Source organism: Sinohyriopsis cumingii, unplaced genomic scaffold, assembly GCF_028554795.1.
Source record: "Sinohyriopsis cumingii isolate HCF-2022 unplaced genomic scaffold, ASM2855479v2 utg000127l, whole genome shotgun sequence".
Taxonomy (NCBI): domain Eukaryota; kingdom Metazoa; phylum Mollusca; class Bivalvia; order Unionida; family Unionidae; genus Sinohyriopsis; species Sinohyriopsis cumingii.
In genome coordinates this window covers 581,702-597,396 of record NW_028315871.1, presented here as the reverse complement: position 1 = coordinate 597,396, position 15,695 = coordinate 581,702, and the positions used below count along the sequence as shown (strand labels likewise).

The following is a 15,695-nucleotide window of genomic DNA, read 5'->3' as shown; positions in this document are numbered from 1 at the left end:
TTGACAGGTCATATATCAAACTGAGGCCAGTCTACAACCTATATGAAGCAAGCTATTACAATCACTGCAAAGAATGAATTTAAAAAAACTGTGTGATGCTTGTTTTACAATACATTAAAACCTGCACTGAAATACCAATACTATGCAAGACCACATATGTTGAGAAAACATATTCCCAAAGCACAAAATTAATTATTTATTTATTATATTAACAAAGTTAATATGTAAGTTGTGCCATATCTAAAATTATCCACAGTTTTGAAAATATGTTTATTTTAAAAATCTTATCAAAATCACAAGAAAAAAATATTTAAGTGTGTTTACAACGGTTACCATCTTTTGATTGACTGATGAATGGTGGAAGATGCAAAATGAACAACAACAAATGTAGTCATACCAGAAGTTCTTCTTGATCTTTGACCAAGTAAGCTAATAATGAAAAAAATTAATAATCATGTCATATACATGTACTTACCTACAGGTTTTATGTCATAGACAGCAGAGTTTGTACCATACTGACACTTCCAGCCAAATGTATCTTGCATAGAATTAAATGATGTAATTGTAACACTAATTGACGATGCTGTAGCACTGTAAGTGTATCTTGCTGCATCATTAGGAGGCTGGCATGGACCTGATGGAGGACAATAGGCATAAGTATTATCAGTGCTACTGTCTCTCCAAGTCGCAATGGACCCTTTAAAGTTTGTAATACTACATATTAACTTCACTGTCTCTCCATCCCTGGGTAAAGATTTATCTGCTGATATTGTGACCTGGGCATCTGGAAAGAAATATATGTGCATGTTATACAAAGTAAACATTTCCTATCACAGTATGAAAAAAAAAAAACAATAAATGCAAAATATTAGAACCTTATCTTCTAACGAAAAAAGTTTAACCCTGAATTTTAATGTGCCAATGAAATCTCAGACAAGATTTTTCAACCAACCTAAACTCTTTAAGATGACTTGGTTAAAAATTCAATCAATTAATGATATTTTAAAAAAGGATTGAATTAAAGTTTGACAAAAGACCTTCAAAATTATATATTGTTATTTAAACAAGGACTGAATTTTCCAAAAACCAACTTGTCTTCTTGTAGTTCAATAAACCAGTCTCCAAACCTGCACTGATTCACGGGCTCGTATCATTTCTTAATATATAATAAAAGGGATGACAATTTCCCATTTACCCTGTGTTCTATTTAAGATCTGAAACCAATGCTTCAAGCTACATGTCACTGTGTAATAGTTTCACACCAAAGTTCTGCTCAGGGACTTGATATTTTCCTAATACGGGTTTCCTCCAAATATTCCAACCTCATTTTTCACATTTGAACATTTAGGATGGAGTGTGGGTTCAGAGTAAGTACGTATACAAAATTTGGAATCTTCTCCCACCGTAAGAGAGCTTACCAGCGGGCCTAGCAAATTTAAAATGTTAAATAGACTTATAGCTGCATGGAATCAATAGGAAAAATTAGTTATTTTCTAAAAAATGGCAAGTATTATATTCATTATGCCTTTAATCCGATGACAGACTAGACGAAACTCAGAATGGATGAAACCTGACCTGGAACTCACCATTGGCATTAATAGTCACATGACTTCACAACTCTCGAACAATGCCATCGGAAGTTCAATAGTCACGTGATATCAACAACAAACTTCCTTTTAATGTCATTGTTCAAATTTTAAATACATTAAATGAAAGTCTGATACCTTTTGTAAAAACCAGAAAGAATATATAATTCTCAACATATTTATTTTGAAAACAACTACAAGAAACTTGGCCCATCTGATTCATCAAGCAGTGTAGTCTGATTCCCTTCTTCGTATGCTCCCTGTGTGAGAGAGCACATGTCAACATGGTAGTCATGTGATACAACAAAACTCCAGAAGTAGGTCTCGGAATAAATAGAGAATATTTGCTCTTCGACGTTTTTGTATTTTTATTACCACTAGCATACAACTCTCATTTTTAAAAAATTCTACAATATTTGAAAACGATGGTTGTGAGATTCGATGTGCTCGTGCAACTGGCAATATCGTTAGTACCAGCTCAAATTTCATTAACGCATTAGTTTTATCATCTTGCAACATATTAAAGACATAAAGATTTTAATACTCCCAATTTCTGGGAAAATAAATAATTTTCATATCGATTTTATGCAGGTATAACTCGATTTAACAACGTTTAAGTTTGCTAGCCCATCCACTAAGCGGCTATGCTTTATATAATGCCACCATGTTCTCCTCTTGTAATGCTAGACTGGTTTTCATACCTTCTGTACATAAAAAAATATACAGATATCATACTGTGTGTGAAACAAAATGTTTACTAGACGAATCTAATCCACTGAGCGGTATGTGAAATATAAAATTGTATTCTATTTTTGCTGTTGATATTATGTGATAGAAATGGTTGAAATATTGGATGTTCTAATATTTATTCTAAGTTTTAAAGATAGTCAGACCTATATTCTGCCATGTTTTTAGATGCAATATAGTCTATTTTCAAGCCAGCCACAGTATAACTTAACATGAATTCATTTACTGCATATACACATGTATAAGCCATATAATATTGAAGAAAAATAATAAAAGCCTGAAAGAAGGGGGAAGGGAGTGGTTTATCTGCAAGCCAAGGTCTAAACCTGAAAACGTTTTCAAAACATTTGTCAACTATTGGTATATATTGTTATTCAAGATCACCGTCAACAAGATCACATGCCTAACCTGAACCTCCAGGCCATCATGTACTGAGGCTTCCATGTGAATATGAATATCCAATCAGATGCAGCAAAAATAAAAAGATTTTCAGCATGGCTGGACTTACAGGTTGGCTTATACACAGGTCATGGACCTTTTATTTTTTAATCTTTTACCTATTCAAATTGTGGGGTCAACTTATAAATGAATATATACAGTAAATGATGCATATTAAGGATGAGAAAATTCAGAGTTCTCAAAGTCTTTATGATTCATCCTGTTGGATGCAGATTCACATATGAACCTTTTTATTATGACAATAATCTTGAACAGTAGTTCTATGAAATGATTTATGTTATAATCAACTCCTGGTCCATACATGAATAATGTACATTAGCCATCATATTTTCAGCTGTTTGTCTGTTTATAGGTGTCTTATATTTGGAGGTCTGCTTGGATGCAAAGTCGTAGGACCCAGTGGGTTGCTGTATAATGTGTGCTGCTGTTAAGTGATGATGTTGGCTCAGAGAAAGGTACTGTTAGTGGTTATCTCGTGCTGAGGAACCCAAAAATGTCAGGGCCAATGAGTCTGCAGTGAACAAGGAGGGCTCTTCAGGGATCTTTTGTTAGACTGGAAAAGGTGGGACATGCATGGTGGCTCCTTGATCATCCAACAGAGCAGTGTGAATGAAGATACTTTCTAGTCATCAACTGGACTCTACAAGTTATATGTTCCATTCTTTAAAATTTATCAGTACCCTTACTGAAATGAAAATTCTAAATATGTGCATTATTACTATTTGAGTGAAATCTATATATTTGATACCTCTTACCTATCGATCAAATATTATCCATATTTGTACAAAGTTCACTTTAATCATTCTTAATGATTATCACATATTCATAGTTGTGTAAATACATACTTTGACACCCTTGGTCATAGATGCAATAATGTATGATTTTTTTGTTAAGTTCTAAACAATGATCATCAGTGGTGAAAAATCCTTATATTCATTAGTTCTTGTTGATTACTTGTTTAAGCTGCATGTTATGATTCATTTCAGATATGAACAAAATTAGTTTCCTTTTATCAGTTTGACTCTGTGCACTTCGTTTACTTAAATCCATTGTTTTATTTTATGTACTAGAGTTTGGTGTCAGATTTAATCCTTTTTCAATCACAATAAATAAAATGTTTGTTCATGAAACTGCTTTTAGTGTCTTCACTGTAATCTAGTCCCAACCAGAATCATCCTGTTACAATGATGTACTAATGAATTTTGTAAAATGCTTGCTATCAAAATCATTTTAAATTTCCTGCGCCATGCTTTTAATTGCATTTTGAATGCATCTTCCTAGTCATGGAAAGTCTGGCTTATCAATGACAAGGCCAAACCTGTTTTGGTAAATTTGCCAACCTCAATCCCTGGCACCTTCGTGAGTTCTGCTGGTGAGTTTAGGTTGATCATGCATAAATGGTGCTGGTTAAATTCCACATATCCATGCTTCATTGACAAAAGTTGTTGGAGAAAGCTTTGCACTTGTATTTCAAATTAATATTAATGTTGGTGCCTAGTGCCAGGTTGTCATCCATTTTACAAACCCATCCCAACCCCTAAATGAGCTGACTTTAAGCTACTTATCAATTGGAATCATGTCTAGTCTGCATCAACGGGCATAATGAAGATCAGGCATTGGCAATCTAATGAGTACCAGGTCTGATCAATGGTATAAGGCTGTATAGAAATATAACAAAATACTACAAAGACTTGGCACATTCCAAAGTCTCGCATGCCACTACTGGTACCCATGCGATAGGTTTCCAACACATGGTTTAGCTTGCTTCTGACAGATCAGAATGTGTCCTGGTACTTCTATATCAATTGAGGGATATTTAATTCATCGGTAATCATTTCTTCAACATCAACAAACTTCCTTTGTGAGTCAAATGCCTTCCCTGCCCCCACTATGGTGTTGCAAATTTCAGTTTGTATGAACAGGATCAGATGGATGTACCATATTTGCCGTATATACTGGGACTGATAAAATAATATTTTTTTTCTTTCTCCAATACCAGAATACCAGAACTTATGGCGAAACTTTTTCACTTAGGTCATATATCCAAAGACTTAAGAAACGAAAAAAATGTGTGTCCAATTTGTGCCCCCCCCCATACATGTTGCATTAAAATGGATAAACAAAATGCTTATTTGATAATAAAATGAAAGAAACTAACCTTGCAACTCAATAGGCAACAGTATGTCAAAAAATGAGCTACATCTAATTGCAAAGGTTAACCATAATCACTTGCCCATGAAAGTGACCTAAGCTTCATTGAGAAGTGTAGTATTCTACATTATACATGAAAATAACTATTCGTATGACTTTACAAGCACTATACAATTGTCAAACCTAACATAAAGTTAACCTAAATGAAAGAACCACTACATATAGATCACATTAATCTAGTTCTCATCACTGGCTGAAGTACTCCACATATCAAAATCCCTACTTACGTGTATATGACTACAACTATGTATGAAACAATGAAACAAATGAGAACTCCAACCTTAGTGTTGTTACGTGATATATACACAGATATGATCAATCCATAAGGAAATGCTTTGCAATCTAGCAACAAATATATTATTTGCTAATGAACTGCAGCTAACATATTAGGAATTCAAAGTACTAATTCAACCCCCATAGTAAACCTATACAATCACCATGATATTAAAAATTCAATAACTTTACATTTCTCAGTGCTCATGATAAGACCTATACAGTGTGACCCCACTGTAACACGATAGTTGGGAGCCACAGAACCCGACCGCATTATAGACCGAACCGTGTTATAAGCAACCAGGTCAGTTAGCTGAAGAAAATTATGCATGTACCCCACCAAAACAAAAATGCAGGGAGGGGGTGTAGGTAATAAATGCGTAGCGGTAGTGTTAAAATATGTGCTTCATCGGCACAGTTACCATCTTAAATCGATGCATATTAAATGAGAAATACACCTGTAGTAAAAACAGAGAAGACATACATAATAGTTTACTTTATTTTAGAAAACCACGAATTGGTACATATACGTGAATATTGTTTATATATACATGTCTAATGTATAGCATAATAGTATCAACACCGTGTACTCAACTGCGAACCTCATCATATACACTGAATCCACAATACAAGTGATTCCATCGAAAATATGCACATGCACAGCTTTAAAATATTCAATAATTTTGTCACAGGTCATATTGGTCTGAATTCAGTGGGAAAATGTAGCACAATCACATAGCGAATGACGAAGCACATTTAATTTTCAATATGTCCTAAGTCGGTAAAAGTTAGTTTGCGTTTTAAGCCGCCATTGGTAGCGTTTATAAGCATAAACTTTTTCCCTACAAAAAGAAAACTTTCACGGCACAGTTAGCGTGTTCCAGTCACACTGGAAAATGCAAAAATCCATCAGATTCACATCACTTTCATTTAAGTCTGGTACTGACTTCCTTTGATGATAAATTCTTTGTTTTACTGAAAGATTTTAGTTGGCTTTCTTTGATGAAGGGTGCATGCATTATTGCAGTCACCGCTAAAGGACAACCTTGGAGAACCAAACAAATGCCCATTTCTTATTGTGGCGGCAACATCAAATAATTGTATTGCATGATTTGAGACTGATTTTTTTTCCCCATTTGCTGAGTACGTTTTCATAACAATCGGTGCTTCAAAGGTAATCTGTTTCCTTTGAAATTTCAGCAAACTATTTTATCTGGGTACATTTTTAAAAAGGAATTAGCCATCATTTGGACTATTCTAGTTACTGTCCCTCCATGCCTACTGAATAAACCAATAAGTAAGATGTAGTTTTTATTTATTCCTTTTTTTACATTTGTGGTAGCAGCGTGATGCTGCCTTTCATGCATGCATCTGAAAATTAACAAAGGGTCAACGGACGATAGAGACACAGGTGTTCTGGTTTGATGACAGGGATTATTACAGAATATGTGAGTGTTCTGAAGAATTTAATTCTGAGTGAAAATAAGAGGAATTGTACATACCATCCACATAAAAATGTCAGTCTTTGTAAATATATTAATTACCAGCGAGTGGCAGAAAATCCGATGAAAGATAGATTTCCAGATAATACCTCGTCCGGTTGATCTCTGTTACCAGTAATGTCAACAACAAAAAAGCAGATATTTCACAACATACAGTACTCATGCTAGATGTCATGATAAGCAGATTATAATATAACAATGCACTGTTTAAATGGTTTGTCAGTAAGAACAAAGAATTTGTTTATGTAACAATAGATAAATTTCAATGCATTTTATATCCAGTTTGCAATTTCCTTTCATGGGGCCTCTGAATTTCTGCACTCCAAACCAATGGTTGTATATAAAAGTTTAAACAGCCAACAACATTGCCAATATAAAAAAAAATCGCCACATGGTATGTTTTGTCGCCAATAAGGAAAAACAATCCAAACCTGTGACATTGGCGAAGACCTACGCGATCCCAGAATAATCATTTTTTGCATTATTTTTCGTACTTTTAAGAAGAAAAAACTAGTTTTTTGTGTACGAGAAAAATACATACAAAATTTCAGGAGCCCCGCCATGACTGTCTTGTGTTATTTATAGGCAATCTCTTCCCCAAAATGATAATAAAGTTTTTTTTGTACTTTTAAGAAAACAAAATTTTGTGTACAAGAAAAATACATGTATATGAAATTGAGGGAGCCACACCACGACCGCGTTATATCTGAATTCGTGGTATAACGGAGCACGATATAGCGGGGTCACACTGTATTTATCAGCATATATTGCATCCTGGATGGCAGCATATGTATCGAGAAAAGTATATGAGCAACAGCATTTTCTGGATCTACATGTATTTGAAACATGTACTTTAGATTCCGCACCAAAGAGTCAAATGCTCATTTCAGAAAGGGTTCCAGACTCAATTCTGTTAAAGGACTGCAATTCCATCAATAAAACAATGCCTCTATTTTTTTCAGCTACATCTAGGATAAGCTCTCAAAAGATTCTTTTTCCTAAACTTTCCCTATCAAGCACTCCTGGTCAGCCAAACTCATACTCTATTCTTCACCCATTTCAAGACTGATTCCCATTTTTCCATGCAAATGGCACCACGAGTCCTTAAAAGGTAAAGTGCTATAGGGATGTTGGGAGTGTGTGACCCAAACAGAATTAGCACTGATGGGAGTTAGCACATTTTCTATGGTATATTTATTTCTCTTCACACTATGCAAATTACTCACCTACTGCCATCTGCAGAAAAGTTAATGTGAGGATGCACATAAACATGTTCATTGCTGAAAGGTATCTTGTCTGCAAAATGAAATAAAAATTAGACACATTGTGGGGTTTTTCATATATAAAAAAGTACTTCTTTAAAATTATTAAAATGGTCCTCAGGAACTCATTTAAGGAGAAATAAATACTTACAAATAAATTAATTCGTATTACCATACTAAATACAAAATCTGCAATAACTTTGTATCATTTGTTAAGGTCTCAACGTTCCCTCTAAGCGAGAAGTAGATGTGCACACTATGCGTGCTGCATTGTGCAAACATTTTGGATAGATTTTAGCAGTAATGTTGGATTGAATATTTGGTAATTTTGATCTGCTGTGCGGAGAACAATTGAGCTGTGTGGGGATGTCTGAGCAGTTGCATGGCCGTGCATGTGCACAGCTTAGAGGGAATGTTGGTCTCAGTAATGGAGATTCAGTTTATCTCTTACCATGATCAAAACTCAATAAAACATAATACTGATGGAGAAACAAATGGCATGCATACTTTCCAAGAAATGTATAAGTTCTAAACAAGTTACACAGCTACTTAGTGCCAATAAATAAATGCTTTAAGGCCAAAAAACAAAATTTGTTTCTGGTGGGCTGACCATCTGTTTTTCATTGCTTACCCTAGCACTTTTTCCCCCATCCCAGTCTTAAAAATTTTGTTTTTAAATTTTAACTTTTTTAAAAAAAAGTCCCAAAATTGATTTGTGCATCTAATTGAGCTGGTTTTGGCTATAAGGTCATGCATCTAGTAAAAATACTAATCATTATAGTATAAATAAAGTTAAAAATATTTTTAAAAATCATCTACCTACCCTAATTTGAAAACCAGTGCAACCAGAAACACACATAATTGTTGGGGGGTGTATTAATAACCTGAAGCCCTATAACACTAAAATTAACATTCAGGCAATGTTCATAATAGGCTGTGCCATTTGCACCACTGACTACTTTTTTCATCTTTGGTGCAAGAACGTTTCATCTATGGTCCCTGTTGAGTGCATAAAAGATCCCAGAAAATAAATATAAATGATCATTATGATTGCTTTTGACTGACTGAAATGAGTGCACCTCAAAGCTGGCTTAATGAATACAGAACACATATGGCAACAAAAAAGAAAAAATGTATAAGATGATGAATTTAATTTGGTGACAGAAATGTTTTACTGGATTTTGGTTACCATGGGCACCAATCAAGAATACATAGCTAATGATCATGAATAGAAAATATAAAGAACAGAAGATGAAATCTTCAGCAAAATACAATCCCTTATGGAAAAAACTATAAGTAACATATTATTATAAGCAACATGTAAGTGACTTACTTATACAGGGATTATGAGTGCTTACTACTTTATTTATAGATCACTTATGAATGACTTGTACATGAATGATTAGGATTTGACAGTAAAGCTCACGTGTGTTTTCTGAATCCCATCGTGGTGGGAGACTTAATCCCCTCCACTTTAGCTCCGCAACAAAGCAATAAAATACTACCAAATCACCACCACGAAGCAGCTGATCGGTATTATTGACTTACATTTGAAAAGCCAATAAATGAAGACCACCGATAAAAAGACCATTGTGTCATGAGTGATTAACAATCAAATACCATTTCACCAATCTGTGATCTTTTTTTTGATCATATATATGGAAAGTAGCACTTAATTTCAAATGTCTTGTATATTTTGTACATTTAGAAAACTTACACGCTGACTTAATGTGAGGCCATCTTGTTGAGCTTCTCTTAAACAGTGTAAATTTATCCTACTGTTTAAATATGAGAAGTAATCCTCTGAGGTATGGACAATTAAATTCCAAACAACAAAAAAGAAAACACTGAATTTATACTTAAATGCGAACCATGTGTTAAGTCCTTATGCAGTAATAGCCCTGTTCCGAGACTGAATATACAGGTACCCAACTACAAAATAGTTCAATTCTGAATGCATGTGTACTGTATGGGACTGACCATTTAATTTTATGGGGCTAAATTATTATATAGACGGGCATTTAAATATTTCATTCATCACAAAATGAATTTGTTTCATGTAAAGCAAGGAATGGCATAGTGTTCTTTTTTATATCACAAATCAGAATAAGACAATAGTTTTCAATCATGTGACCCCCCATCCCTTAAAAATGTAAATGGTCTCTCCCTAATAAAGACTTGGCTTCAGCAGATGTTCAACAGAAATCAAGGTAGTGACCATTTGTAAATATTGTTATACAATGTTAGCACCAGATGTCAATTTCAGCTTGGGAAAGGAGCGTTTCATGGAGTATTGAAAATAATACATGCAGCTCAAATTATGGTTCAGTCAATAGCAATGAAGTTTTACTAATTGAAATTTGAATAGTCAATGGATGATCAACATCCATGGAAAGACCTAAAAGTAGTGCATGATTTATGATCAGATACCATGTCAAGAATCAAGTGTTCTTAATTTCTATTTTAAAAAAATAAATAAAAGAAAAATGCCTTGTCTATTGTGTACTTTTAGAGAGGGTTGATCAACTTATTTTGAAACTTGATGAGAGGCACACTATACTGATCTTCTCTTGAACAATGTAAATTTACCCTACTCTTTATGAAAAAAATTCTCTAAGGTTCAGACAATTAAATTCCAGCTAACAGCCACTTTTTAATAAATGAGCAAATTCTGAATTTATAAATCAAAGTACAATTCATGTCATGACCCAGTCATGAGGCTGAAGAAATTTTAACTACATGTGTCCTGCAAGGGACTAACCATTTAATTTATGAGGCTATATAGCAGCCAGGATGCTAGACAGACCATTTTGTCTACAAATTAGAGAACCGAATTAGAGAAGGAGCAAAAATGGACATACAAGGTCAAGAAGGATAACACATCCGGAAGCATGTAGACCAGCATGCTGCCCCTACCTGCTGCTGTAGATGATCGGGGAATGAACGGTGATAGACCATCGTTGATTGTTTGTGACAATGTTTACATGGGTGCTGGGCCTCGAGCAAAATGATCAATAGCTGCCAGTGACATGTCTGTAATTAAATCATTGTAATAATGATTCTGTCCTCACCATGGAATCTTGTACAGCTAAATTAGCTCGACAACGACTAGAGGCAATGGAGAAATAGCTCCTCATCTGTATTTCTGTCAAATAGCAACTGCAACAGCATGAGGAGGACAGGGAGGAATTTGCAAAAAGTGCAACAGAGTTGCTTAAACCGGTCACGGAGGCTATTAAAGGCCTTCTTCCCACTTTAAAGCAAACCGACAGAGCAATTGGAAAAATCTCAGAAAGAACTAAAGCAACTAAAAGGATTATATAAGAACTTCCAGCCAAAATATCTGTTGTTCAACCACAATTAAAAGAAGAAATACAACAAGTATTGAAGTGTTTTTACAAAGTTCATGAGGAGATCGGCGATGTAAAGGGTACTGTTGCATCAAAACCCAAACCATCAGCCAGATTAACCAAAGAAGGTTGAAAAAACCTATTGGATATTCAGACTGTGAACAATTATTAGATCCAAACACAGGGGCCCCAAGTGGCCGAGTGGTCTAAAGCGCTCTCCATTACGGATCACTGCCAACTCACCTCTGTCTGCGTGGGTTCGAGTCTAGGATCTGGCTAATGTGGGTATGTGAGAAAGCTTGCCAGTAGCTTCTTGTGGGTCAGTGGTTCTTTCTGGGTTTTTCCCGGGTTCTTCCTCCACCATTAATACTGGCTGCCATGTATAGCCTATCGTGTGCTAAAAAATGGCGTTAAACCCCACAACAACAACAACAGATCCAAACACCAGCAGTGTTTCAGAAGAGAAAAAAATGGGTTTCTTCTGTATTTTGAAAGTTTCATGGTATAATTAGAATAGCTGGTGAGCATAAGAATGGAATTGCAAATTTTGTGAAACAAGTCGAAGAAGTTAAAAGAATGCCATTAAATGGAGATATATTACTGCTTGAAAAATCTCAGTTTAGACCACCTCATACTGAGGAAGAAGAAACAATGGGAAGTGGTCTTGCCACTCATGGGTTATCTAAACTTCATAAAAAAACAAATACCCGAGAGTCTAGATAAACCTTGTCAGAGTAATGTCCTTCCTGACATTGATTGAAATTATGATTGGTGGGCAATGAACCAGCAAAATAAAAAACAATAAAATGATCAAACACAATGCTCAATGTGGACTCAAACACGTCTGTGGTGAATTCATGATTGCTCGTATATAAAGTTGACAATGGAGATATACTCAGCGATGTTGTTCAAGGTCTATTCAGAGAGATAGTCCCAAAAGCAATCCCAATTGCAAAGCAGCTAGGATGTGATGTGATGTGATTTTTATTTTTAACGTAGCTTTAACAATTTTTCAGTCATATCGCTACGATGTCTGCAATGTGGCAGTTTATAGTGATGTTTAGCACTGGGGCATCATGCCGCAGACATGTAGCATGATGTCCCACCCAGTCACATTATACTGACACCAGGCCGACCAGTCCTAACACTAACCTCTTAATGCTAAACGCCAAGCGAGGCAGCTGTTAGTACCATTTTTTAAGTCTCTGGTATGACTCGGCCGGTGATCGAACCCACGACCTCCCGCATCCGAGGCGGACGCTCTAACCACTAGGCCACCGGAGCGGTCCAAAGCAGCTAGGAATAAAAGCCACTGACGTTGTTCGTGACAAGGCTATTGGCACTATTGGCGATGCTGCTAGTAAAGATTTATGAGCAATCTGACAACAGCTAGTATGATTAATATGAGGAGAGCCAACACAGGCTGTTAGCGGCCCAAGTGCTAGCATTCCATTGGTAAGATAACCAACCACCGAAGTGATGCCAACAAGTGTCAGTAAAATAATAAATCAAGCTGCAAATGAGCGGTTGAAACAATTAGCTGGCACGCCAGTGACAAAACAAGCTGCTGTCAAGGAAGAATTAAATATAACAGCAAGTCTGATAACAGGAAGTGGTCTTAATTTACTAGTGAATCACTGACGTCATTTAAAATAACAGCGAATATAAATGAAATGTTCCAACGTGTATCTGATCCGCAATTGACATGTACACGCTAGTCCTCAAAGATGAATTGGTGCATGATTATCAGTATTATCTTATGATGCATGTGCATCTGACTAGCATGGACAAATCAAGCTACAAGTGCAAGATACAAGTAGAGATTGAAGAAAAACTTGTGAAAAATAGTATTAATAATACCCCATATGGAACTGGAGATTGAGCTGGTTTTGTTAATAATGGTGTTATGGCATTGTTCAAAGGTGCCACATACAACATTGCCGGAAAAGAGATTGAATTATGTCCTGAAAATGCTGACGTTGCCACAATGATACTGGGTTTGGCACAATACAGCAATGAATATTCACAATAGGCTGGTCTGTCAATGATGTTTGCGAAGGATACGACTGATCACGCTGAGAACCATAACATAACAATGAATGCCAGTGGAAATGAAGTCACATCGATGAATGAAAATTTCAACCAAGGATTTACAGCTTGTCGATCGATGTTAAACGGTGATGAAGAATTTTCATGTGCAATTCCACAATCACATATCGTTGGATTCTGCCATAACATGAGAAAAGTTATCTCGGTGCTAAACATAAGTTGTACTTGTTAAAAAATCCATCAACGATGATGAAAACTGGCATCCCAATACCGCTGATGCTTGCAAAGTAATACTAACAAAGCTTTTTTGTGGATGCCAACAATGATGCCATTGCTGACTGAAGAAGAATGTCTGCTCTCTTTCATGGTCTCCACCAACGTATCAATGCTGTCATACTTGGTGATGAACACTGACAGTATCCAGAGTGCCATTACTGGGCTATTCACATGGCAGATAGCATCACAACCAGGCATCTCTGCACTATGACATATATTCATAGCGTTTCAGGATATCGCCCAAGGAGATTCGCAACAGCGGAACCCAATGGTATTTGACATAATCAGGGTTAGTGAAGTTTCTCTGAGGATAAATGGACATCAAGAATCATCCAAAGAAGTGTTACCGGATTTTGAAAAGAGTTATGTTGCACGTGTGTATCATCTTCTGATGACATTTATGGAACATGATCAGAATGTCGATTCTGGCTTGCAGATACCTCAGCAGGACTCACAACATTAAATCCAATTTATTAATTCTCACTGGAACATTTGGATTTGTTCAGACAGTCAGTCGTCGATATACATTTTTGAGTTCATGTGGCCTGCGAGCCCACCCACTGGTAAAATTTTATAGCGCAATCACTGTTATACTATCAAACAAAACAATGTTGCTTGAATACATTGGTGGACGAATGAGTCATTGATGCACCAGTGGAAAACATTTAACTTTATATAATCAGTAATTAAATAATCAATGTTATTATAATGCCATATCATCACATAAATGTTACTCTGGTCAGATTAAAAAGTTACTATCAGTATCAGTGAAGAATTCTAGAACAACAATATCGCTGAAATCAAAGGCGTTGCATATCGCTGAAATCAAAGATCTTTCTGTGGGTGCATTAAAGTCTTAGAAAAAACAGTTATATTTCCACTTCTTGCAGCTATACCAGCACGGATTACCAATGCTGCTCTGGCTCTTGCAAAAACCACTGCACTTGACACTGTTGGAACTGCTGCTAGGATGGCTTTGAAGAAAGCAATAGGACAAGGGCTGACCACAACAACAAAAAAGTGGGCACAATGTCTATGATTACAAGGAACTCCAATAACATGGTACAGTCGAGGACTGAGACTACCAATAACATTTCGCTAAGCAAGCTTCTATGTCAAATTATGATTTGCTTGAAGCTGCTCATCGATTAAATGTCAAAAACTTCAGGAGTTTTCATGAGCGAGCAACTACCAAAACAAACAAATTGTACTGAATCTGGAATAATTAATCTCAATGGAAATTCTGGTCTGGGTGCTCAGTGGGTTGCATATGTTGCTGATGCACACAGCGTTGTTTATTTTGACTCATATGGATTGGCACCAATAAAGGAATTTCTCAAACATATCAGCAGATCTGATAGCGTTCCTCTCTATTATTCAACATTGCGAACACAAACATTAAAGATAAACCTACAGTGTTTCCCTTTACGCACATTTGTGCGTCGGGGACACAATCTGGAGAAAAGTGATGGACACATTTTATTGCCATGCATTATCTTGACGCAAAGGATTCGCATAATGCAATCATGATTTTTTAAATATCCAATGCTTTGGAAGAGGGATGGCATCGTTTATACTTTGCGCATAGGCATTGACTGGTTCCCTGCTTTTCTTGCTCCCTGCGTTACACTTCTCTATTCATATAGCGGAGTGCAGCGCAGGGAACATATGAAATAGGGAACCAGACTAGCTTTAGGCAATGCTATGACTGAGGAGCTTGCCTTATTCTCGCCAGCTCTCATGCGATTTGCATCCATCTCTGCAAGACGTCAGGTCTCAATGCTTGTTGCACTAGAAAGTGATCCCAAGATTAAAATGGCGTGCACTAAGAATCATTAGCAATGAAAGTGAGAGAAGCAGAACACAAAAGAGTAACTGTGGGTCTAACTTTAATGAAAAATGGAGAAAATAATTCTCTTGACTGGAAATCAGCACATCCATTAGGATTACTGGTGTGACTTTTGATTGCATAATTGCGAA

The 15,695-nt window shown here is 36.0% G+C and overlaps 1 protein-coding gene across 2 annotated transcripts in view; it reads right to left on the bottom strand.

The window, feature by feature from the left end:
- LOC149774831 (hemicentin-1-like) overlaps window positions 1-15,695 on the bottom strand; it is a 162,137-nt gene that overhangs the window by 131,265 nt on the left and 15,177 nt on the right. For both annotated transcript variants that reach the window (XM_089944677.1, XM_089944678.1), the window contains exons 2-3: window positions 8,005-8,074; window positions 476-784 (exon numbers count right to left, since the gene is read on the bottom strand). In XM_089944677.1, coding sequence (XP_089800803.1) covers window positions 476-784; window positions 8,005-8,056 — 361 coding nt within the window. In that variant the 5' untranslated portion in view covers window positions 8,057-8,074. The remainder of the gene's footprint in view (window positions 1-475; window positions 785-8,004; window positions 8,075-15,695) is intronic.